We start from the raw sequence: 26,476 nt of genomic DNA, 5'->3' as shown, positions 1-26,476 counted from the left end.
TCTATTATATTTACACATTTATTAGAACTGAGCAATTATATATTTTAAAAATAAATATTGGACAGTTGCCATTATTGAGATCATGACAATCCAACAACAACATTTATCTTTTACAGCTGATTTCTGAATCATCATACTAAAATATCACCAATATATAGATTGTAAATTAAGTGCAAACTGTGGGCCTTTGAAATATTTTACAAACATTTGAATTTCTTCCAAGAAACCAAAGCAATTGTTTACTCTGTAGCAATTATGTCCTTTGCGATCTGAGTCACACTCTATCAATAAATTTTAGAACATTACCAGGATGTATTTTTTAAAACTGTGAATTAAGTAGAATTCTTTGGTTCTGTTACTTTCTCTAGATTTACTTTAGTACAATTCTCAATGCTACTTGAGTTATTTTCTAGGAAAGGAAAATATGTACTTATATTAAAAGTTGAAAAGTTCTTTGTGCTGAAGGAATTAATATCATCTGTTTTCCATCTTCATCATCGTTTTCATAAACTTGTACACAGAAGACTCATCCAGCAACTGTTCTTATTGAACATACCATGCAGCCTTGTAAATGAGGCTTCTCTTAGTTTGAATCCCGTCTTTCAGATAAACTTTCCTATTACGGAGCACGTAACATCCACTTTCCAAAATTATCTTTAATTAATTGACCTTTTTTGAGATTGATTGTGATAAATTGTGAATGACAACTGAGTGATTTCCAAGCTTTCGTCAGCAGACCTGGAATAAATATTAAGGAACCAATTACTGTTTGCCAGCAAAACTTGGCGTCGTTGCAGGTTCAAGAAATACAGCTGCAATCCATATATAGATGCTGTGAGTGGAGAAAGATATTTTTAGGTTAGTGTAGGGCTTGACAAAAAAGGCTGTGGCATTATTTGCAAAATGTTTGCAGGTGTGGTGCGATTCATTTCAATATTTTTGCTGAAAGTGACCATTTTTAGTAGGATTTAGCTATCTGTAGAATACTACATTTTAGTTAATGCTTTTGAATAGGTCTGTTAGTACTTTTACACTAGCTGAATTAAGAATAATAATCAATGCAATAACATTCAAAGCAGACCTGCAATCTGCTCCCCGTAGATTGCCCCCAGGTGGTGAATTATGAAATGCACCCGTTATTTGTTGTTCAAAGGAATTGAGGCCATATGAACTCATTTGAGTTTCCAGTTTCTTACTGAGCAAATATACATATATGGAAAATAGTGATAACAAACTGAATAAATTCCACCAAGGAGTATATTACTTTTTCTCTCATTAAAGAAAAATTTGTACCAATATATAAATCTAATGTGACTATATTGGAACATACTGATGTTTCTATATCTGAAATTACATCTGTGGAAATAACAGAATTATGATGTAAAGTAAACCACGCACTGTAAATTAGATTATATTTAGGCTTATAAATTGAAATGTGGCAATGCCTGAACAAAAATGTGGAAGGAGCATCTTCTTCTATTGGGATGAGATTTTAGGGTAACATCTTGAAAATGAGCCTCATCTACCGCATCCTCTTCAATGTTAAGATGGGACTTTGACATCCCAATTTGTTAAATGGGGAGGGAACAATGTTATACAATGAGATTTATATTAACATGCTGTTCACAATTAAAAGAATTATAAGACAGGCACAGTGCAGAACTCCAGTCTTTGACATTGTGATTGCCTGGGCCCCCTGCTAAATGTGGTCTGATTGCGGCATCCCAGAGAGGCCACGGCAGATCAACTTTCCAGCCACCCTGCACCTAGTTACATTAAACAGAAATATTACAAAAAGTACCTCAGCATGAAGAAAATGATGTATTCACCAATTCTGAATCAAGATATTTTAATGCTTCAAAATATGATTCCTGCTAGTGGCAACCTAACCCATTAGCCTAGCTACTCCATGTGAAGTAACCCAACCAAAGAAAATCATGAGTTGCATTTCTGTAGCCAAGACAATGGGACTGTAGGAAAACAGCAAAAGCCCAGTACAATTACCACTTAACACAGCCAACCACCTAGAGCCATGTCAACCCACCCTACAATGTACACACCCTATCATATTGTAACGTGTGTATGTTATGCCATGAAAGCATTCTGTACCTATGGCACAAATGCGAAAACAATATTCAAAAGTTCATTGCGGTTTTTCAGGTCACTTCAAATAATTTCAGACATTAGGCCTGAATTTTGATTAAATCTCCTCCTTTAGTAAGAAGCATTTGCTATGGGGAAAGAGCAGGGGGATTGGGATTTACTCAATAAGAACCAGCCCACAGGGATGATGAGATAAATGGCCTCCTGTGTTGTGTGATTCTATGATTACAAAGAACTCAAAAGTGAACATGAAACATTTGTACTAAGACCCTTGGGGGTGTGTTTACATAGCAGTTATGTTACTGGACTAATAATCAGGAGAATGAGTTCAGATCTGACACTCGTTGCTGGGGAATTTTGAATTGAGCTGATTAAATAAATCTGAAATAAAAAGTTAGCATTAGTAATAGTGACCTTGGAACTATTGCAATGTCATATAAAAAAAATCTAGTTCACTAATGTCCTCTAAATCTGCCGCCCTTACCAAGTAAAGCCTATATGTGACTCCAGCCCACAACAATGTAATTGACTTTTAACTGCATTCAATTGTTTAAGTATGGGCAATAAATGCCCACCTTGCCAGTGATGCCCACCTTGCCAGTGATGCCCAAATCAAATGAGTTAAAAGAAAGAGAATGTATAGTTATTTCATGTTCACTCATTCAAGCAGATGTTTTAGGCTTGCATAGTCAGTTGGGCCAAAGAGGTCTAATGTGATGTGATATTCCAGGATGTGTTTCTAGGTTGAACGAGCATTAACTTATGTGAAGCTGGGGAAAAGGATTAGGAAATCCACTTTCTCTTAACATTGTGCTTTCCCAGAGTGTCCAAACATGTGCCTTCATTTCTCCTATTCTAGTACTGCTCTTGGGTGTAACCAGGGGGAACCAGCATTGAGAGAGGTGGTTGAATACTCCTTTGCTATAAAAGTTATAGATTGAGGTGGCTCTCCTCTCATGACAGCTTGGTCCTGGGAAGAAGCCACTATTGTCTATATCCCTGAAGTGTTTGCCCAGGCAGTCTAGTGTCATCTGCATGGTGTGCTGAGGGGGAAGACCTCTTCCCAGCCTGGATGCCCAGCCTGAGTTTCTGTCCTGAGTAACAGCAGCTTTATGCCTCATCACCATTCTACTAAATGTTCTGTACCAGTGTTCACCGATCAGCAGCCTAGCTGGTGTAAGGGTAGCTATCAGAACCTGAAAGCCCTTTGATGCAGCAGCCTGCAAGTGAGATCCCAGTGTTTGAAACCCAGTGCGAAGAATCTTTTAGATTTGTCTCCCACTGCCACCAGGGCATCAGCCTGTGATTCCAATGAGGTAGAGTCACCATCTGATCACTGACTGCTTCTCAGATGGGTGACTATTGCAGATTCGTGTAGCTACCATAATCTTCATCAGCGCCCATGATGAAGAAAAAATTCCATGATGCCACCACAATTGAATGTAGCTGACTTCAAAGTCATATCTGTCAGTTGCTGCACATCTTTGGAAACTGAGCTCAGAGCGTTTACATAGATGTGATGTCTTATACTGTGCCTATATTTCAAAAATGCTTGTTGGTTGTAAGTCACTTTGGGACATTCTGAGGTATATGAGAGGCACTAAAGAAATCCAAATTTATCAACCCTTTCCTCACAAAACCCATCCCTGACCCTGCTTGCAAGTTACCGTCTCATCTCCAAACTCCTTGAATGTGTTGCTGCCTCTAAATCCATGCCCATCTTTCCTGCAATTCCGTGGTTGAATCTATTCAATCAAGTTTCTGCATCCCACCCCTCCCCCAACAGTACTAAAACAGCCTTATCAAAGTCACAAATGACATTTTATGTGATGGCAACTGTAGTAAACTATCCTTCCTCATTCTCAAACTACCTGCAGCCCTCAACACAGTTGACAATACTATCCTCCTCCAACATCTCTCCTCCCTCATCCAGCTGGTAGGGACTGCCCTTACCATTATCATTTTCCCCTTTTGCGTGATTGCTCTACTTGAAACGAAGGTCTGAGCAAGAATGAACCCTTTAGGATTGGGGAGATAGAAAAAGGCGTGCAAGAATCTGGTTGTTTGATCATGTCGTAGATAATGACAATAACAACTGTCTAGGTGATCCCCCACTAACCTTCAGCCTGCACTGCCCCACCAATCTCACCTCTCCAGCATGGTCTGTTCCTTGTGAAGAGTGAGCTCCCTAAGGTCAGAATGAAATACTTTACGTTAATACATTTAACTTGCCTTTTTCCTTCAAATACCTGCTGTGTATTTTCAAGCTTCTGCTTTTGCTTCACCTAAAGGAATTTTCTTTAATTACATGGAGGCTGAAAAGAATTGGCTGTTTCCTGGATGCATACCTGTTACTGAGGAGCAGCTACTGTATCAAATATCTTCTTTCTCCCTTCCATCCCAGACTTTGCTTCTACATTCTTACGCCAGTCATGGACTTCAACTGGTTCCTTTGAATAGAATGGAATATATATTAAATCAAATTTCATCATAAGATGAAGCATGACCATGTCATATGGTTTCTTTAGCTTTATGTACTGGTTGTTGAATGTATATATTTAATATTCTGGAACATCAGAAGATAGATTAAGATTGCCAAAAAAACATTTGCTACAACATCTGAAGTATGAGTTACTTCCTTGGGCACATTTTTCAGTTCTGCTGTAGAGTTCCACCTTGGAATTGATAAGTATAAACCAAGAATATTAAATACTTAAGAAACTTGATGGTGGGATTTTCTCCTCAGTGCACTAAGTGCGGTGACGGGCGTGAAAAATTGGCATTTTACCCACCAGCCGCAATGGCAGGTTTTGGCGCAATATCGTCCGCTTCACACCTCATTGAATATGTACGCACAGGAAACACGCCGGATTGCTGGCAGGCAGCCAGTGCTTTGCCCGCTCCGCCTTGAGTTCACCACTTCCTCACCCTGGGCACCATATTTAAAGTGCAGCCATGCACAGTGTTCTCAGTGTCTGCAGCCCAGGACTGCTCCACTGAAGACATGGCCCCGAAAGCCAAGAACATGGCAGCCCCCAAATTCAGTCACTAGAATGCCTTTTGGACATAGTCAAGGCCCACCATAATGTCCTCTACCTCAGCTCTGGCTGCAGGAGGTCCAGCAAGCTCACCAAACCAGCTTGGCAGGCGGTGGCAGAGGTGGTCAGTGCCAACACTGCACAGAAGAGGTCAGGCACCCAGTGCAGAAAGAGGATGAATGATCTCATCTGTGCCAACAGGGTAAGTCAACCATCTCATCACTCTCAACTCACAAGCCCATCACACATTCACTGACACCTCACTCACTGCCAGGTGAAGGGGCATCACCATCCACTCACACAACCCCTCACATCTCCATCTAGACTTATCTCCTCTGGAGATCGCATCCACATTTGGTCCTCGGCTCCCCTCACCGCCCACACATGCCAGGCATCATCTGCCCTGGCATGTATCTTGCTCACACTCTCTCCATCCGTCTTTATGCAGGAGAAGATCACACACAGTCACAGGGAGAGGTCCCAGACCAGGTGTGGGGGAGTGCCAGATCTCAAGGTCCCCTCTCAATTCGAAAACCGAGCATTGAGCTGACTGGAAAGTTTGTGGACTATGCCTGTGGCGACTGTGAGGTCGGTGGCAAATACACACATGAGGATCCTGCACCAGCTCATTCCTCAGACAACCATACTGTGAGTGCATTGTCCTGTTTTAGAGTCACCTGCAATGCACTAATTATTTCTACTTTCTTTCATAGGAACCTCAGCCAAGCGCCTGGCGCCTCAACCAGCTAGGCCCTTAGCTCGAACCCCGTCCTCACCTCGGATGAAGATCTGAGGACACCACAGCAGTAAACCCGTCACAGCGCTCGCCCACACCCTCCACCGGTGCAGAGATACGCATCTAGGTGGGACCTAGTTCTAGAGCAGGCTCTGGGTCACAACCTGGTGAGCACAGGACACAATCTGGTCCACAGCAGGCGGGGAGGCAAAGGCATCCAAGGTCGCCAGCACTCAGAAGGCTGCTGGAGGCTATGATTCTGCTGAGTCTGAGTCAGATGACGAGCCATCAAACTTGGTCCTAAATCAGCTGATGAAGCTGCAGCGACAGTCATGAAAACGTGAGGAAGCGATGTTAGGTGCATTCCTCAGATTTCAACAGATGGAGGAGTCCATCTGTGTTTAGTCGGAGGTGACAGCGCCAGCATGCCAACGCACAGAGGTCAACACTGGCAAGATGGAGGCCACCATGGAGACCTTGGTCCAGGACATCCTTCCTGCACTCCATTGCTGTAGTCATTAGTAGCATCCATCAGTGGCCACGTGAGAGGGAGGCGGGGGCACCTCGATCTCACTCCAGTTGCCCCTTCTCCTCAAGGAGTCAATCAGGGGAGGAGGACCAGCAGATGGACATCCCTGGGCCAGCCACCCAGGTGACTCCAGGAGTGTCCAGGTGATCCCAATCCCCTCTTCCTGTGACCCCACACATGACATCTCTGTGAGCTTGAGGGATTAGCTCCTCCCTTTGGTGAGCCTCCATCACAATCTTCTCCTTCTTCTCTGCTGCCTCTATGCGATTATGCAGGCAGCAATAGGCAGGCTCCATCTTCCTGATGGTTTCCTCTCTGCCGCATCAATAAGAAACAGACTTGAGTCAGCATCAGCCTGCAAAGGTCGTATTTCTGTCAATGACTCGTCAAGGGCTTTGTTCCAGTGTCAGAAACTAGTCGCCCCAAAAATCCAGGCTAGCGCATGGTTCGTTTCAAGGTGCGCCTCACTCTTCCCCCCCACCCACCACCGCCGCCAACTTTACATGACCAACTGCTATGAGATTGCTTTGGCCAGGCACTTGGATGTGTTGCTTTCAGCCCAGGCGCTTGATCCTCATTCACTACACTCGAATGCCACACACATTCTTTGGAATACACATGAGGGAAAATGTTTAGTCAAGAACTGAGATTATTTGAGGGACGCCTGAGGCTTCTCTTCTGTGAAGCTGCTAATGCCGCAATTGTAACATGCACCTGAAGCTTGTCCAGTCATCCAAGTGCACTGGAGTGCGTTACCACTCTGGGGATTCTCCATACTGTGAACACAGGGCTAATACAGGGAGATCAACTAGTGCCACTTTGCAGGATTAATTTTACATGAAAACACATAGTAGCTTCAGTTTCCCGATTCCTTACATTGTCATTGAAAGGCTTCTAACATGTCTCAACTGTTCCTCTCTCCTCAGTTGGGTGCCCCTTTAATCGTGCCCCCCCCCTCACCACAAAGTGCATGCACCTGCCTTCTAGTCAGCTCTCAGAGCCCTCACCAGTAGAGTACCTTCTCATTTTAATCTTGTACTGCGCCATTGCTGCAAGTTGGAAGATGGTAGTGCTGAGGTCTCACTAGCAAACCAACTTGGACCCTCCCTGTACGAGTGTGAAAAATCCTCCCTCCCTCCAAGAACCTCTCAATCCTCCCCCTGTATTCCTTGATCCCATCATGATTGTGGTGGATATCCCTTTGTTACCTCCGGAACATGGTGAGGTAGATATGCATATGCCCCATGTGGACCTCACTCCTCCTGCCCACCTTGAGGGCACTTACACAGTCTGACATATACCCCCCCCTTTCGACATCCTTGAATTACCCTACAATACCTATTCCCCATCTAAAGATGGGGCAGATGCCTCCCCTGACTGAGTGTGCCATCTGCGGCCCAGTAGGATGCCAGAAACCGCCCCCCCCCCCCCCCGGACCAATGCACATGATGTTACAACAACGCCCTGGGCACAATATCCTGGGCACGACTGAGACTGGACTGACGTGTCCTCCCCCTGCCTGGAGCGGGACAAGGACAGTCTTTGCAAGCTCAGCATTGAAGCAGTACTTCATTAGGCAATCCTCCCATTCTGGCCCAAAATTGCTTATGTCATTTTGTAACTGACTGTCCCCATGCTGGCGCTGAGAACACTGCCCCACTGCCGTGCCCCCCTCCCCTCACAGTCATGTGTCTGAGTGCAACCTTCCTCACTCTTATCCCCCAGTAGAGTCCTTGCCCGGCAGCCCCTTCCCTTGCCCCAGGCCCGTTTCCCCCCTTCTCCAGTGGAGGCCTTACCCTGCAGCACATCAAAAGCCACCCGCACCTTACTTCTGGTCGGCAGGTAGAGACTTACCTCTGACGGCCCCCTGAAAGCGATGTGATGCTGCCTGCGAAGCCTGGCGCTGAATCGGAGTTGTTGTGCGCATTGTGTGATGTAAGGTAGACGAATGAACCTCAAAGTCACGAGCGAAATGCAAGTCGCCAGGTGCACATTGGTTATATACCATTGTGAAACATGTCAGTCTAATTGGAGCCGCTGTGCCCTCTTGATCCAGCATGGGGGGATGATTCCGGTGAGCAGCCCTTCTAATGAGATGTAAATATATTAAAATGACGTTTCCAACGTGCCACGGTGGGAATTGCAACCCACCATTGACAGCCGGAGTGGATGATCCCGGACTGCTTTTAAGATGACAGTAAACTGATTTTTCCGATGTCGCGATATTTTCCGCTCCAGCCACGGTGGGTCCAGGAAATCCCACCAGGTATTTCCTAAGATAGAAGATGCCCAGAAATTCCATTCCATGACATTTGTGAAAAATGAATGATATAAAATGTATGATCAAATAAGAGTTTCTACTTTTCATAGTTTCAATGAAAAATACATTGGTTAATTGGTTGCAAAACAATTCTATGAAAGAAATATGAGAACACTAGGGGCATAATTGTCCCAGGTTTGCACTAAGTGCGGTAGCGGGCAGGGTAACCCCGCCCACTACCGCACTTAGTGCAAATCTGGGACAACTCTGCCCCTAATGTCCTCTTGGCTGGAGGTAAGGACCTGGATGGAGCTGAGGGACTGGCTGGCTGAGGGTGTTGGTCTCTTGGTAGAGCTCCCTGTGAATCAAAGTGGAGATAAGTAGTGCATAAAACGTTTTACCCGCAATGACAGCTTTTCATGCTGTATTGTCCCAAACCCACCGCATTAATTATGCATTCTCGGGAAACACGCCATTCCGATGGCAAGCATTTGACTGCCGTGCCATCACCTCGCCGCTTCATCGTGCTGGGCATCACATTTAAGGTGCAGCTGTGTGGACACATCTCAGTGCTTCCACCCCACGACTGCTGCACTGAAGACAGGATGGCCCCAAAAGGCAAAAAGACTGCAGCGCCCCGCTTCAATGACACGTCCCTTGAGCGCATTTTGAACGCTAAGGAGACCCGCCGTGATGTCCTCTAACCCCACTCTGGCCACAGGATGGATGGGCAGCTGCATCACCAATCCAGCATGGAAGGTGGTGGCAGCAGCGGTCAGTGTCAATGACCTGCAAAAGACAGTCACCCAGTGCCGCTACAGGATGAATGGTCTCATCCGTTCCACCAGAGTAACTCACTCTTCTCATCACTCTCAACTCACGCACTCACAAATCCATCACACATCCATAGGGATTTCACATCTCAAGGCACAACACCACTAATTCTCACACGCACCCTCACATCTCCATCAGGGTTATACCCTGTTGAGCTCATGTCCTCGTTCCGTCCATGGCTCCACTCACCACATAAACATTCCACGCAGTGCCATGTGTCCTGCTCACACTCTCTCCATCTGTTTCCATGCAGGAGAAGCCTGCTCACATCAGCAGGAAGAGGTCCCAGACTGGGGGTGGAGTGGCCCACATTAGACCCCTCACTCACTTTGAGGAGTATGCTATCGCGCTGACTGGTGAGGACATGGACCGTGCCTGCGGTGACAGTGAGGTCAGCAGCAAACACCCTCGGTGAGGATCCTGCACCACATCATCCCTCTCTCAACGCAAATGTGAGTGCTCTGTCTCCTCCTCTTGACTCTGCTACCATGCACTAATTATCTCTATTTTGCTCTGCCAAGCGACCGACGCCTTCAGCCAGCCAATTCCTCAGCTCCATCCAGGTCCTCACCTCCAGCCAAGAGGACACCTCCTCCACAGAAGAGCTAGAAATAAGCAGCCAGGAAGACCCATCACAGCACTTACCCATACCCTGCGCTAGCACAGAGACGCATGCCTCGGTGGGATCTAGAGCAGACTCAGGTTCACAATCTGGTGGTCACCACACAGACACATGTCCGCAGCAGCAGGAGGCAGGTTTGAGAGAGCTCCCTGGCACTCGGAGGGCTACTGGAGATCAGGGACCTGTGAGGTCCGAGTCAGATGACGAGCCTCTGGATTTGGCCTTCCAACTCATCCTGGAGAGTCAGCAGATTGCGCGGGACCATCACGCAGAGCTGTTGGAATCCCTCAACAGAGTGGCACGTGAGTCGGAGGAGTGTGTCTGCCTGCTCTCCGATGAAGTGGTGCCCACATGTGGATATATGGAGGTCTCCATGGGGAGGATGGCAGACGCCATGGAGACCCTGGTCCAACAGAATGGGGAGATGTGCGCAGACCTGTACTCCATCGCAGGAGCCATGGGTGAGTTCCTGCAGTGGTAACACGAGAGAGAAACGGGGCACCTCGACGTCTCTCCAGGTCCTCCTTCCCCTCAAAGAGTCAGGCCAGGGCCCTCAGACATCTGAAGATTTAAGGAGTGGCAGCTGGACACCCTGGGAATCTCAGAGGCTATTCTCTCCCTCCGAGTCCCCTTTGCCTGTGAGCTGCTCACACTCGTCCTCTGTCAACACTGAGGGAGCAGCTGGCCAATGAGTGATTCTAGAGAGAGAAGTGTGTTTGTGGCAGAGCCTTTCGGAGCCTATGCAAGCTCTCTCTCTCATGCATGTGGACCATTCATGTATCAGACTCACCTTAATGTCCTGAGCATTTTCAATGCTGCCTGCTGCATTGTTTTCAGTTGCCCATCTGAGCTGACCTGCATTTCTGTCCACCCAATGATCACACTCCTGTGCAGCACCTGATCTTGCCCACCATGACTGTCATTTTACTTTCGATTTGGACACCAATGGTGTGGATTTGTTTTTTCATCAGCTCCCCCATCTTTTCCCCTCCCCCAGTCACCCATTTCCTTTCCCCCATCACGGTTGACCCCCCTGGCATCACCTTCCACCTTCCCTCCGTAACCTGCCAGCCACAACCCTTCCTACAGGGATGTCCAGGTGAATGTACACATTCCTTTCCTTCTTGAAAACCCCACCCCATCCACATTCACCTTCCCGACCTCCTCCTTCCCACCCCTAGGGTCCATGTCTGCCTCCGAGGCCCCAACAACTGCCCTTGCAGTCCCTTCTATCGCTACCGTTGAACCCTCACCCTACCGCCTCACTTTGCCCTCAGTCATCTCACCATTCCCTCTTCGCATGCCCACCCTCAATTCGCTCCCCAGGAGGCAGTCATGGACTCATCAGAGCCCTCCCTTGCACGTTCACCTGGACGTCCCCCCACTCCGGACCCCTTCCCCCCCCTTGAACCCCTCCCACTGTTGGAACCATTGCCCCCCACCCCCCTCTCCCACACCACCTCCCCCCCTCCCTCCCCCTGGACACCCCTCCCTCCTCCTTGGTCCTCCGCCCCCATCACTTGGTCCTCCCTCCCGGACTCCAGCCCCGCTTAGTCCTCCCCCCTTTCTGTCTCCTGCAGACATCCTTACTTCTTCCCCCAGCCTTACATCTTCCTCCACCCTTAGTCCTTCCCACTCCCCAACTCCTTGCTCCACCCATACTTTTTCCTCCTGCCTTATTCCCTCCCCTCTCTGCACTCCTTCCTCCCCATGGACTCCCTCCCCTCTATGCACTCCTCACCACTGAACTCCTTCTCTTACAACTGCCTCCCATTTTATACCTACCTCCCCAGTTGCTGTCTTCTCCCATTACCCCCTCCTCCCCCCATACTCCTTCCCGCCCCAACCTCCCCCGACACCTTCATTCCCCCCTCCCAACCTCACACCATCCTGACACCTCTTCCTCTCTCAGTTGATCCTAGACCTTCCTCTTCCATCCCTCAGTACATCTACTGAGTGAACTAATACCCAGGATACAAGAATACTTGCGGCTTCTTCAACAGACTCAACCTGCAACAGAGTTCCTAGGACCAAGGCCAGGAATTCTGCCAGACAAAGCCACCGAAAAGAACCTCCCTTGACCATTGATTCTGGACTCTGGACTCATGCAAAACTGTAATTCTTATTTTTATCGTAGTCTTTGCTCTGAACCCCTTTCTTTCCCTTATCCTTCTTTTATTCTATGAATGCAAAAGGAGCGGACATTGCAAAACCCCTTCCATGTTTTTTGTGTGTGTGTAAAATGAACTACCCCTCTTACCTTACCTTATCTTGAGTTTACTGTGGGGTTATTAGTAGAGGATTAGATAACTCCAAAACTGTAGGGTTGAGGAAAATACATTACCACTTATAAAGGGGGAAATCAAAAATCGAAAAACACCTTTTTGTTTACGGTCAGGTAGTGAGTGGAAAAATCAGTGCTGTTTAAATTAATCCCCCTCCTGTCCATAACACATCACAGACTTTGCTCTACATTTATCCTCACTCTCTATTTCTCCGTACCTGGTCAGATTTTAAGAGATTCAGTAATGGGAGGTCTGAAATGTAATTTCTGCTTGTGTATTTTCTATTGGCAATAAGGTTAAATTCGATTTAAACTTAATAACCAAGAGGGCCAAGGAACAGCAGTAAATGCATGTCCACATCAAGACCTGTGATAATATTTGCGTAACTGTCAGTGTTCTTACTTTGAGTAGGATGAGGAGAAAAGACAAAAAGAGATGCAGCAGAAAGAAATGAGATAAAGCCAGAAATTGAAGAGATAGAGGGCTGAATTTTGAGGCCTCCTGCCCAGAGGAAATAGATGGTAATGCTATGAAAATGGTGTAGAATAACTTCTACCCCATTCCCAGGATCATCCTGACCAGCTCCATTTTGCTGGGACAAAAACAGAATTACCTGGAAAAACTCAGCAGGTCTGGCAGCATCAGCGGAGAAGAAAAGAGTTGACGTTTCGAGTCCTCATGACCCTTCAGCAGAACTGAGTTAAGTTAGGAGAGGGGTGAAATATAAGCTGGTTTAAGGTCGGTGGGGGGAGAGAGAAATTGGCGGGTGGGGGGTGGTTGTAGGGGCAAGCAAGCAGTGATAGAAGCAGATAATCAAAAGATGTCACAGACAAGGGAACAGGGAGGTGTTAAAGGTGGTGATATTATCTAAGAGAATGTGCTAATTAAGAATGGATGGCAGGACACTCAAGGTACAGCTCTAGTGGGGGTGGGGTGGAAAGACTGACAGGGTATTATAGTTATAGATTTAAAAATAATGGAAATAGGTGGGAAAAGAAAAATCTATATAAATTATTGGAAAAAACAAAAGGAAGGGGGAAGAAACGGAAATGGGGGTGGGGATAGGGGAGGGAGTTTAAGATCTAAAGTTGTTGAATTCAATATTCAGCCCAGAAGGCTGTAAAGTGCCTAGTCGGAAGATGAGGTGCTGTTCTTCCAGTTTGCGTTGGGCTTCACTGGAACAATGCAGCAAGCCAAGGACAGACATGTGGGCAAGAGAGCAGGGTGGAGTGTTAAAATGGCAAGCGACAGGGAGGTTTGGGTCTTTCTTGCGGACAGACTGCAGGTGTTCTGCAAAGCGGTTGCCCAGTTTGCGTTTGGTCTCTCCAATGTAGAGGAGACCGCATTGGGAGCAACGAATGCAGTAGACTAAGTTAGAGGAAATGCAAGTGAAATGCTGCTTTACTTGAAAGGAGTGTTTGGGCCCTTGGACGGTGAGGAGAGAGGAAGTGAAGGGGCAGGTGTTGCATCTTCTGCGTGGGCATGGGGAGGTGCCATAGGTGGGGGTTGAGGAGTAGGGGGTGATGGAGGAGTGGACCAGGGTGTCCCGGAGGAAACGATCCCTACGGGATGCCGCCAGGGGGGGTGAAGGGAAGATGTGTTTGGTGGTGGCATCATGCTGGAGTTGGCAGAAATGGCGGAGGATGATCCTTTGAATGCGGAGGCTGGTGGGGTGATAAGTGAGGACAAAGGGGACCCTATCATGTTTCTGGGAGGGAGGAGAAGGTGTGAGGGCGGATGCATGGGAGATGGGCCGGACACGGTTGAGGGCCCTGTCAACGACCGTGGGTGGAAAACCTCGGTTAAGGAAGAAGGAGGACATGTCAGAGGAACTGTTTTTGAAGGTAGCAGAACAGATGCGACGGAGGCAAAGGAACCGAGAGAATGGGATGGAGTCCTTACAGGAAGCAGGGTGTGAGGAGCTGTAGTCGAGGTAGCTGTGGGAGTTGGTAGGCTTGTAATGGATATTGGTGGACAGTCTATCATCAGAAATTGAGACAGAGAGGTCAAGGAAGGGAAGGGAAGTGTCAGTGGGGTCCACCTAATAGGCAGCCAGAGTGGCTGCCTGAAGACATGACACAGTTAATTGATATGTTTAAATAGGAGCCCTGAGTCATCAACAGAACTCCATTACAAATTTAGGCTAGAACTGGATGGAATGTGTGCCTTGCTCACGCTGCCCCCTATCAACTGGCATCTGGGCCGAAGAGGAGCCAGCAGGTACGTTTACATTTATTCTTGTGAGGTAGGAGAAGCAGGATCTCTCCCCTTAAGCTCCACAGCTTAAGCTCCAAAGTCAGTCTAGGCTGTTGCCACTTGGGCCTGGACGCTTGTCTGACCTTAGAGACTGCAACACCCCTCCAACACCATGGACTTACCTTCTTCTAGCCTGTCAGCTGGGCAGGCTGTCTCATACTGCAGGGCCCCAGAACCAGTCAGCTGGCTGCCCCAGGGTGCTCAAATTCCACCTGCAGTCCTCTAGCCCGATGCTAACCTGAGGGCAAGCCCTCAGAGTAGACAGGGCCTCCTGCTGGGACTATTGCCCAACTGGCCTAAATTCCACTTGAGGAAAATCCAGCCCACATGGAGGAAAAGGGCTGATAGAGGAAGCACAAAGAATGAAAACAATTCAAATAGTGAAAAGGATAGAGAAATGAGATGAAACAAGAAATGACTTGGAGGAAGAAAAAAAAAATAGGTGTAGACAGGAACGCAAAAGGAGGAGAAAGGAAATAGTGAAGAGAGAATATAGAATCTATCAGCACTGGATGCTCGTATGCTTCCTTTCTGCCATTCAGAACAACACTTTTTCTATGATATTGACCTGTAAACAAGATATGTAAAGCAGACCACAGAGTACAGGAGTTTCATCAATAAGTTTGGCAATATATCCAGAGCAATATTTTTCTAAAACTGCAACTATAAAATGGAGATAAGAATTCACTTTTAGTATGAACTGAAACTGAATGTCCAAAACAATCTAAAGTGAAATATTTGTAATTAAACATAAGATAACCAAAGCTATTGATAATTATTAGCAGTGCGTGATGTTTATAGCAGCTCCATACCTTTTCCTCTTCCTTTCTCACTGATTTTAGGTTTGATCTCAAATCCAGGGAAGTTTTACAAGTGGTTTCCGCTAGAGCACCCAGCATTTCATCAGCAGATACTCTGACTCGACGTAGGGTGGGACGTTTGAATTTACCTTTGAGATCTAAGACCTTCTGGTTTAAGCTTTCGATCTAAATATAATAGAATATATTGTTATCCATACTCTTCGATCTGACCCTCAAGAATTTACAGCTCCAGTTTTCTTCAGTGAAAAGAGATCTTATTGACTCACCTCTTTGGCATTCTTGGACACTTTAATTTCAACATCATAGCGCTCTGCATCAACGTTATCAATCTTCTGATGGAACTGTTTGCAGATATTCTGGAATATTTCAAAATACCATGATCAGGATGGCCAGAGGACAGATGCTAAATTGTTTCTTTTTTGGCCCATTCTTTGCATTCCCTTTGTGGGAGTCATTTTCACCTTCACTGCCAGATTAAATGAAAATCCATGGGTTATATGATGAAAGGGTAACCTGCTATGCCATATAACCATATCAAGTGATGAGGGTGAAAATTATCCCCATTATGTCATTTCTCAGCAAACCTATCCTCAAGGTTCCAATAAGGCCACAGCCAAATGAACAATATAGGTTGGCTATCCTATTCATTTTGCCCTTCCTCTTTATTGATGGCAAAGGATTCTATCCTCAAATTTCTCTGCCCTCCCTCACCACTCCAACCTGGCGGTTGAGCCAATCAGCCAGGTGGAGATCAAGAACTCATTATGCAAGGAACCATAACCACCAACCTGCATTTTATCACCCTATAGTGCACAGCACAGTATAATTTGTACAGTATATCATTACAATTACTTCAGTGCAGGGAGAGTACCTCAAATCCATTTACCTGAAAACCAGTGATATCCAAAGACTGGTCAATTTTATAATGTTCTATGCATCAATTTTAATTGAGTAAAATTAAAAAAAAACTAACCCTGACAATTCAGCTAGGTGCTGCATTAGTGTGATGTGGCTCCAGACTGGTTATTGGCTTCGCCACTTTGTGTGCTGCTCTATCCCACACTCCAAGCAAACTGTGACCCCACCCAACCTGGCTTGACCTGAACTGCGCATGGCCCAAACCGACTGACCCCAAATCTAGCAATATCTAAAATCTGATACGGCATAATTCCTGAGGATGCCAGATTTGAGGTACTGTCCCTGTATAACTTACCACCGTCCATTCCTCGCTCTTCTTGGTAATTCTCAAGCAATGACCCTTTCTTATGAATTCATCAATTTTTCACTGGTTATCTTCTTAAAAACTTTCATAATTTTGGAAATTTCACTAAACTCCTCATTATTTTCTCAGTTCTAGTGAAAAGCCAAAATCTTTTAAGCTTTTCTCCACAGCTATAATCTCTTTTCCTGCTTTTATTCCAGTGAAGTTTTGTTATATTTTTATATTCATTTACAGGATGTGGGCATTGTTGGCTAGGCCAGCATTTATTGCCCATCCCTAATTGCCCTTGAGAAAGTCGTGGTGAGCTGACTTTTTGAACCACTGCAGTCCACTACTATACTCCTTCCATGGCTCTAATATCCTTCCTATAATAATGGGGTCCCCAAAACTCTATATAATATTCCAACTCTATGATAGTTTGTGACTTGTACGAATTCAACCCAAATTGTACCCAAAAAAACCAAAGTACCATTTGCCTTTTTAGGCCTTATTCTTCCTGCTGTCCAACCGTTAAAGACTTTTGTTTCTACAATATTAGGCTTTACTGTGTTAAATACTTACCATTGAGCCAATTATTTCTTCACTGTTCTTTTTCCCCAAAATGCATGACTTAGACCTTTTTTCCCATTGAACAGCCCCTGACTTCTCTGCTAACTTGTCAAAGTTCTCCTACAATTTCCTCTATGCTTCCTCACAGTTTCCCATAACTCTTAATTTGGTATTATTATCAAATTTCAATTTAGCTTCTCTTGTGATCATGTCCAAGTTATTTCTATACATGGAAAACAAAGAACTCCCAGCACCATTCCCTAGTGCGCATCATGACCCATATTCCCCAGAAGTATAAATGATCTTTCAGCAGCTGAAGAACTAGGGCTAGGTAGTACAATTGTACGGTTTCTACTACAAACCTAACAATTCCAATTGAAATATTCAATATCTATTTTTGATTTAAAAAGCAGAATTTCTTGCAAATTACACAATTTGCTATATCAGTTCGTCAGGTGGAGATCTCTATCATGCTAAAAATTCAGAGATAATTCGGATCCTTAAGTCAACCACATCCATAAGCAATGCTGTAATCGTTGGAATGCATTTTACTAGACATAGACACTGTCCCTCAAATTATCAATCAAATTTCACAGTAAAAACTGAGGGTGCTGGAAATATACTGTGTGCTAATCAATATGTCAAATGTAGCTTAAATATTTTGGATATAGCCCATCATTAGTGATTCTGATTCTAAGAATTACATTTTAAATGTTAAAATTGCAGGCTGCTGCACTATTAAAGGTGTGTAATTCAGAGGGCTAAATATCAAAAACCTGGATTTTCACTAGCTCTGAACATTTTCATATATTGGTTAGGTCATCTGCAGGAAGGATGAGTTTCAATGGAAGTGCTTCTCATGAAGTCAGTCAGGAGAGGGAGGGAGGAGCTCTGTAAGGACCACAGCAGCGGCAGGAGATTGCCAAGACATTCAGTGCCAACTCGATGGCCTCATGCACATCAGTGCAATGATGTTAAAGTCTGACAACCTCATTAGGTCTGGCAAAGTAAGTCAAGCCATTTGCACCTTCCAAGGATGCACTTAAACATGATGGTAACTTACAATCGCCTTGTCTGAAAGGAAATTGAGCTGGAGAGGGAAACAAGCGGCCAAGCAGCCAGCAGGAGTAAAATAAACAAAACGTCCAGAAATTAAGGAGAAATAATGATCTGGTAAATCTCCAAAACATTTGTACATGGGTCTTTGGATTTATTTTCATCACTTCCTCAGTTTGTAGAAACCCTGGATCTCCATTATATATGCTGAATGCAAATGAAGTAGTAATAATAGGAAATGGAAGTCATCATGTTGTTAAGTCTCATTTAAATACGCCGATCCATTTTAGAGCAACTGCTTCCAAAGTCCATTGGTAATGGCAGCAGAAAATTGTGCAGGCGCTAAAGTGGGCAGTATTGGTAGAAAAGTCTAAATTTAAAATGTCTATATTCACTAAGTTCCGAGTCCCACACTACCTGCAAGCCATTTAATCTTAGGTGATTTTAGAGTAACTGACTCCTGAAGATTCCCATTCCATTCAACATTTTCACAAGTTTGTATTCATTACAACCAGTCCACAATTTACCTGGAGTTCTTGAACTGAAAGACTTGATGTGTTAAATTGTGGCACACACTCATTAAGCATACGATTTTTTTCGTTATCTCTCTCGCTCTTTTCTTTTTCCAGTTGCTTGCTTGCATTTACAAGCATCAAACTCTACACATAAAATACAAATGGGCATGTTGAAAAAAATTTCTGAAATCCCAAAGCTTTACGTTCTCGTTCTTAGTACCAACTATAGATAGAAGGGTTTTGTCTTTAGGGAAGTTGATTCCTAAAAATATTGTGACTTTTTGTTTGATTTACCACCAGGCAGTAAATGACAGGTCAGCCATTAAAATTACTTTGAGAACCACTAACAGTTGTTTTCAAAGTCCATTATAAATTTAATATGGTCATAAGTATATAGCACTGATGAACTAAGATCACATACTCAGCCAATTATTTGGGGGCAGATCCAATTACTTTCAGATTATGTGCTCTGCCACACAATTGTCTTGATAAGCTGAGACAGTTTGTGTACTGGAAACTACTGTTTCTGGTGTGAATGGGAGATTCTGCCTCCAGTTTTCAGAGGTAGCATGCCAATTGATATCACTGGGGCCATGTTACCTGATGCATTCACTACTGGATTATGGTAGGTGTGGGTGGAGGGCCATGGATACCAGGAGGAGTGGAAGGGAGTGAGAGGAAGTAAATAAAAGGGAGGAGAAGCGAGGGAAATACATGATGAGGAGAATGAATGGAAAGTATGGCCTGGGAAGGGGAGAACACAAAATGTATGGCAAGGGGAAAAAGGCAGAATGATTGTAAGGGGAGGAGGGGCAGAATACATGACAAAGGGAAAAATGGATGGGACTGGGAGGTGAATTGGAAGGGGAAAGGGGGGAATGGATGGTACTAAAATGGAGAGTGTTTGGAATAATGGAGGAGTGCATAATAGAGATGGTGGGAGATTGGATAACAATGAGAGGGAGTGTGATGAGGAAATGAAGAGAAAGGGGCAATGAGAGACATAGGATAGGGAGGCAAATGGGTGGCTATGGAGGAATAGCAGAAATGGGTGATATTGAAGGGAAGAGAGAATGATGCAGAAGCTAGAAGCTATGCTTTGAGGAGGAAAAAGAAAGAATATTGAGTGAGGATTTAATCTTCCAGGTGGAAAGCAGGTGAAAGACACCAGCCTGGGAGTCACATTGAGAGGCCTGATCTATTGTAACAGTCAGATATCGTGAACATTTCTGGATTACTGCCTAAACCCTCAGAAATGGGTGTAAAGAGGCAGCTGGAAAGGCTGCACAGGCGAGGGCAATCCAGGATGATAGATGCACAAACTTTCCTTATAGATCACTTAAGAAGCTTTCCAGTTCCTCTTGGCTCCATAAAGATAAGTTTTGTACTTATCACTTGGAGCTCCCAAGTGCTCCCAGAGGTTTTGCTGGTCAGTGTGTACATGGCAAATTCACCATAAACAATAAACTGTCATTAAAACTGTCCTCGGCCCCAATATGCATATCTTCATCAGGTGCCCACTTAAGCATCTAAAGCATCCAATATTAAAATGGAAGGAAACAGGCAGCATCAGAGTGGCAAGAAGTTCCACGGAGTTTAACTAACATTCCATCTAGACAGATGGAATTAAATGTAAATTGGGAGAGAATGGAGATTAACAGCATTAACTGAGTGGGAGTTGGAAGGGAAATTGCCTATTTGCATTAACTAATATAGAATGAAGAGGACCAGCATAACACTGGAGGGAAGGAGAGTACCAGATTAAATAGGGGAAAATGGAAGAAAACAAGCAAAATTTAAACAAATTGGAAGGGAAGTAGAACTGGAAAAGTTGAAGACGAGTGTTTTTGGTGAAAGGGCAGAGAATTGGATGAGGTGCGGTGTCTTTCTGAATTGACTCAGAAGAGGATAGAGTGCCTTTGTGAATTAGTAGAGGTTCTGTAGAGCCTGTTTGTTCAACACTGAGTGCTATTTTAGCTTCAAAATGGCATCCATGGCACACGTGCACACTTGTCATGTAACTCATGCCAAATACCATTTTGGTGAGTGCATTCATGCACGCATAGGGAGCATCTACTAGAAGTGTGCCAAGTTGGCAGATTATGATGTCAATCAATGTCTTAACGCTGATTTTATGCCAACGTTTTTATTTTGGAGCTCAAAGCTTCAGCTAATGCCCTCTCATGACCTTGTCCAGTTGAACATGCTTCCAGCAGCTTTTTAAAGGGATCATCAAATACCTTCAAGGTATTGATGATTGATTTCTACTGGTGGCTGCTGTAACTGTAAAAAAAAAGTGTTTAATGGTTACTAAAGTTATTTAAAGTTGCTAAAGTCCACAGAGCATAACAAGCTGCTGGAGGGAGAGAAGGATTCTCAACAGGAGGTCATATCCACCCAGGTTGTTCAGGGAACAATTCTCCAATCTGAGCATGAGTATAGAACAGTTTGTATGCCCTCATTGAAATTTGCCACCTCAGAGCAGGGCCAGGAAAGCACTGCCAGTGACTGCGAAGGTGACTGTGGTGATGAATTTTTTGTGTGTTGGACTCCTTCCAGGCTGGAGCTGATGATATTTGTAACATCTCGCAGTTTGCAATCCAGTGTTGTGTAGGGGAGGGCACGAGACTCTTTATTCCAAGAGAGCTGAATATATTTCATTCTTTCTTGCCAGAGAGCAGCAAGCAGAACAAGAACACGACTTTGTGAGGATTTCCATGGCGTAGGGTGTTAATGACCGCATGCATGTCACTTTCCAGGCACCTCATGCCAACTCTGAGATGTATTGCAAACCAAAACAATTCCGCTCCCTCTCCGTCCAGATGGTGTGATACAGGTTTTCAATTCTGTCCTTCTAGAAATAAAATCTAGTGCTTAATTTGCTTTTTTTAAATAGCCTTGCTAACCTGTGGCACAACTTCTAATGATTTGTGTATTTTTACGCTGAGCTCCTTTTGTTCCTCTACCCCAACAAGACTTGTACCTTCCAAGTGATATGTGATAAGCTATAAAATGTTGCAAAGATCTCCAGCACCAGCCTGAAAGGAGTCTGCGCATAAAAGTTCATGTCCACAGTCACAGCTACTGACAGTGTCGTTCTCACTCCTATTCTGAAGTTGCAGTTGCAGCTTTAGCCGGTGGCCGAGTTCAGTGAGGATGTCCTTACCAAAGTGCAGACACCTGACACACTGTTCTTCACTGAGGTTCTAATAGGAGGGTTGCTCTCTGGGCAAATGTGGCCTCTTGCTGAGGGCTGTCCTCCCTTTTTCAATAATTTGTCCTGCTCTGCATGGCCTCTGTTATTCTACAAGAATGCTGTGTTCTAATGGGAAAGGTTACTAGCACATCCATTTCTGAGAGCAACTGGTTTTTGCAGAGTTCTCAAAGTCAGCAAAAACGTCTTTCAGCATTTTCCACACCACTCCTGTAGACATTTGCAACTTTAAACAACTATGCAAAGAATCAAACACTTGTAAAGTCAATACAATAGCCCCCCAAAAAATCAAACAACAAGTAATCTGTAAAGAATCAATAGTCTCTTTAAAGAATGGTCTCTCTGAAGAAGAGTCATATGGACTTGAAATGTTAACTCTGTTTCACTCTCCACAGATGCTGTCAGACCTGCTGAATTTTCCCAGCATTTTCTGTTTTTATTTCAGATTTCCAGCATCTGCAGTATTTTACTTTTGTCTTTTTAAATAGTGCTGGTGGGGAAGAGGGGATTCCATCCTGCTGCTGAATGCATGTTCAGTTGTGCGAGGTCAAGAGAGGGTGTTAGCTCAAGTATTGAGCTCCAAAATGACTCTATGACATTGAACCAGCATTGTAAGCTGATTGATCTCATGATCTGCCAGTTGTACATATTTCTGGCAATCATTCACTGCACAAGTCATTGCCCTCAACAATATGGCCACTGACTTAACTCACCCCAAACGTATGCATGCACACCATTTTGGTCCTAAACAACAGGCGCTATTGATCCCAATTTCACGGCTTCACAAGTTGTCATGTTCCGTCACCTTCTTTGGAGCTGTTGGTCTGCTTTTGCCAGTTCTCTGCATTGTTATGTTTGGATACAGGCTGTTATGTGCCAAAAGTATGATACGATATTCATACAGATGGGGTAATTGTTTGTAAACAAACTGTCTAAGCCCTGTAACTGCAACTTTTGTCTATTAATGGAACAATAATCTAACCTGGCTTTCATCCATTGCCTGCAAGGTGACTGCTTTACAGTTACATTAAATAATGTGGCGATAATTCCCATAGTTATCTCATGTTATAAAACCGAAATTAAAAGCTTCTGGAATTTTTTACAGACAATATTGAGTGTTGCTACAGTTTAAATACCAACTGACTGATGCAATGTCTGTCTTGTCAGGAATTCAAATGAGTGTGAGAAGTATTCTTTTGGGTGGGCTATCTATTTCTGTGCTGTATAGAATGGCTTTAAAATGAATTTATCGAGGAATCGCAGTAACTGTGTCAAATTCTTACCTTAAGATGTATTCTACGTGCAATCGTGACTTTGGATTTTCTTGGCTTTTATGATAAAAGAATTATTATTATTTAAACAGACATAAACAAGATGGTGTAAATAAATAAATCAAAAGTAAATCTGATGGAAAAGCTTCCAAGTCCCTAAACAGCAGTATAAATTGCAGGGCCACAGAGCAATTATATTTTGACCAAGTGCACAAGCTGTTCAAGAAAAGAAACTGCTTTATGAAATGAAAAGACTTTGGCAATTTGATTAGTCAACCGACAAATATGTTCAAAGGCCCTAAATCAAAATTATATGGCTTTATTTCCTGTGTGTGTGTTTTCAGTATGAAGCCTTGCCTTCTGAGTCCTTATAGAAACCTTGCGCATGCAACCAATAACTTTTCATGTCATAAATAGGAAACTGACTGGGCACATGAGATTTCCTGATATGTACTGTTGGTGCCCTATTGTGGCAGGTAATTTCTCCTTAAACATTCAGTGGGATTGGGTGACAATTTTCTCCCTCATTCTACACTACGTTCTGCATTCACTGTACAAAGATTCCTCTCTTTGCCACTTTTAAGTAAAATAACAGCATAGCAACAATTCAATTCTTAGTGATACAAAACAACAGCCTAAGGCCTTCACTAGAGAGTGAAAACCTTTTCAAAGGCAGGAGGTCTACCACTGGTGTCACCTGTGGTTCAGTGATAACACTGTTATCATTTTTCACTCTATTTGAGCCCATAATCCAAGCTGGTGATGCAGTGCAGTATAGTGTGAGTGCTGCACTGTCTGAGCTGCCATCTCTTGGAATGGATGCTAAACCATAGTAGCTTCGTCTGTCCTTTTAATTCAATGTAAAAGATTTCATACCGATCTTTTGAGAAGAGCAAGAGAATTTTCCCTGTTGTTCTGGCGAATATTTATCCCTCAACCAATGTTACTAAAATGGATTATCTGGCTAGTATCATATTGCTCTTTGTGGTACCTTGCTGTGTGGAAATTGGCCACCATGTTTTTTGCATTACAATGGTGACTATACTTCTAATAACTATTTAATTGGCTGTAAAGTGCTTCAGGATGTCGTGAAATTCTGAAAAGTGCTGCATAAATGCAAGTTATGCTAACATGCACCGGGGGGTAAATTGATAATCTCAATCAGAGTAGCCAACAAGATGGTTGCTTTTGGAAAATATAAATTTGCACTGCTTCCTGAGTGAGGCTGGAGCTTAGAACATGTGAAAATAGTGGATATTTGGCCAATTATTTATTTCAAAGGCAATGTATCATGCTGTTAATTCTAAAGGAGGTTACCAAAATCACAATTGAAACTCATTACAAATGTCTGCCTACCACTCAAGGCAAGACTCTGGAATATCAGTCAACTAATCCCATGTTAATCAATCATGGCCAGTTTCATGGGCCCTGGGTTTAACAGCCTACACCTGGTAAATACCTAGTGGAAGGGCAGGTAAAAGATGGGTGCCAACAATCCCCATCAACTCTGTTTCTTTCTTGCCATGTCTCCATATTAACCCACTCTTTTGAGCAAACAAGCAGGAAAACCACAGGAAGGAAGTGGGGCCCTGATTTAAGTATGCAGATTGGGTCTGATGATGTCATCCAATCTGCAATATTAAGCAGAGGCCTGTGCAAGGGATTGGGGGAAGAGCAGTGTTGGTTCCTCCATCAGGCAAGGCCCAGTTTTTCTTGTGGAATGGGGAAGGGAAATTCTCCTCTGGGGATCATGAAGAAGATATGAGCTTTCCTTGAACTGGGTAAGCCTATCTCTCCAAACACTCGATGAACCCCCCCCGCCCCACCAATCATGGCTCTGTTCACAGCCTGCCTCTACGTCTCAACCCAATCGTGGCACTTGTTACTATTCGATTATTCTGTTTGTTGAAGTGTCCAGCGTATCAACGTTCTTTGGAATAATCAGAACCAGCAAACAATTTTCCAATTACAGACTCACCAATGATCTATACAAAGTTAGAATATTTGTTTTGGCTTGTAAATAACCTGGGTGAAAATGTTGCTGCGAGTATGACATTTGTTTTACTCACATTAACAACCTGAGGGAAATACACTCCGTAGTGTGCCTATGTTAAATTGCTCCTATTCGAATGATCATTATTTTACATTTATCTACACAATTAAAAAAAGCAAGATTGAAATCTGCCTGCTATTTCCTCGCACACCTGATTGTTCATATATTTTTGCATGTTCTCAATTTTCCTGACCACAGTCAGTTGAGAAATAGGGCTAAATTTTCTGCTTTTTAACTGTAAATAGGCAGAACTCTAGACCTAGCCTGTTGTGGTGAGGCGATTTTATTACATCACTGCCATTCTCCACATTGTGTATGTTTAAAATGAACAGAAGATCCACAGCAAACGTTTTGGAATTCCATTAGTCCCCGCTCTCTAGCCAGAGCTTTTCCAAATTATCATCATGATCTTGTGTTTTCTATTTTGAAGCCTGTTTTCAGTCCAGTTACATAACCTTACTGTGCCAAATTATTTACAATGTCCTGGCCATCACTTATCCCTCAGCCAACATCTAAAACAGATTATTTCATTATTTATTTCATTGCTATTTGTGGGATTTGCTGTGTGTTAATTGGCTGCTGCATTTTCTACATCACAATAACAACATTTTTTTTCTTTCCACGCTCCTTTTAAGTATCACGGTGAGAACTTAATAGAACACCCTTGAATATTTGAACACTGGACAGCTCTCATCCGTATATTTAGCTACCTACTCAAAACATTTTAGTCAATTTGTGAGGTCTGGCCTATCTTTTGTAAAGCACCTAATAATCTCTGTTAGATCATGAAAGATTACATTGGCCCAAATCTTCCAATCAGGATTGGAATTCCTATTTTCGACCCTGATCAAATAAAGAAATATGCGCTTATCTTCCTCCAATATTTCTGGTCAATCTTCCGATGGAGGATCCTTCCAAACTCCCTCAGCACAGGAACCCTCAGAGACACCAGTGAAGGGGAGCTGTGCAGAAGTTCATCCCCTTTTTACAGCACTAGCTGCCATATTCTGGTAAGAGTTTAAATGTCCCAAAGCTTCTTTGAAGAGCTACAGAGAGAAGGTAAGTGTGTGAGGAGGTAGGGTAGGTGAGGTAAGTGGGGTAGGGTGGCAGGT

At 44.0% G+C, this 26,476-nt stretch overlaps 1 protein-coding gene across 1 annotated transcript; it reads right to left on the bottom strand.

The window, feature by feature from the left end:
* LOC144687421 (troponin I, slow skeletal muscle-like) lies at nucleotides 1-23,412 on the bottom strand. Its single transcript, XM_078553557.1, has 6 exons — nucleotides 23,324-23,412; nucleotides 18,839-18,970; nucleotides 15,751-15,840; nucleotides 15,476-15,649; nucleotides 4,452-4,553; nucleotides 1-738 (listed from the first exon to the last, which is right to left on the bottom strand). The coding sequence occupies exons 2-5, from the start codon at nucleotides 18,962-18,964 to the stop codon at nucleotides 4,455-4,457; spliced, it is 489 nt and encodes a 162-aa protein (XP_078409683.1). The 5' UTR covers nucleotides 18,965-18,970; nucleotides 23,324-23,412; the 3' UTR covers nucleotides 1-738; nucleotides 4,452-4,454.
* Nucleotides 23,413-26,476: the final 3,064 nt, after the last annotated feature.

This window comes from Cetorhinus maximus, chromosome 12, assembly GCF_964194155.1.
Source record: "Cetorhinus maximus chromosome 12, sCetMax3.hap1.1, whole genome shotgun sequence".
Lineage (NCBI taxonomy): Eukaryota > Metazoa > Chordata > Chondrichthyes > Lamniformes > Cetorhinidae > Cetorhinus > Cetorhinus maximus.
Note: the sequence above shows the minus strand (reverse complement) of the source record. Positions and strands in the feature narration are given on the sequence as shown.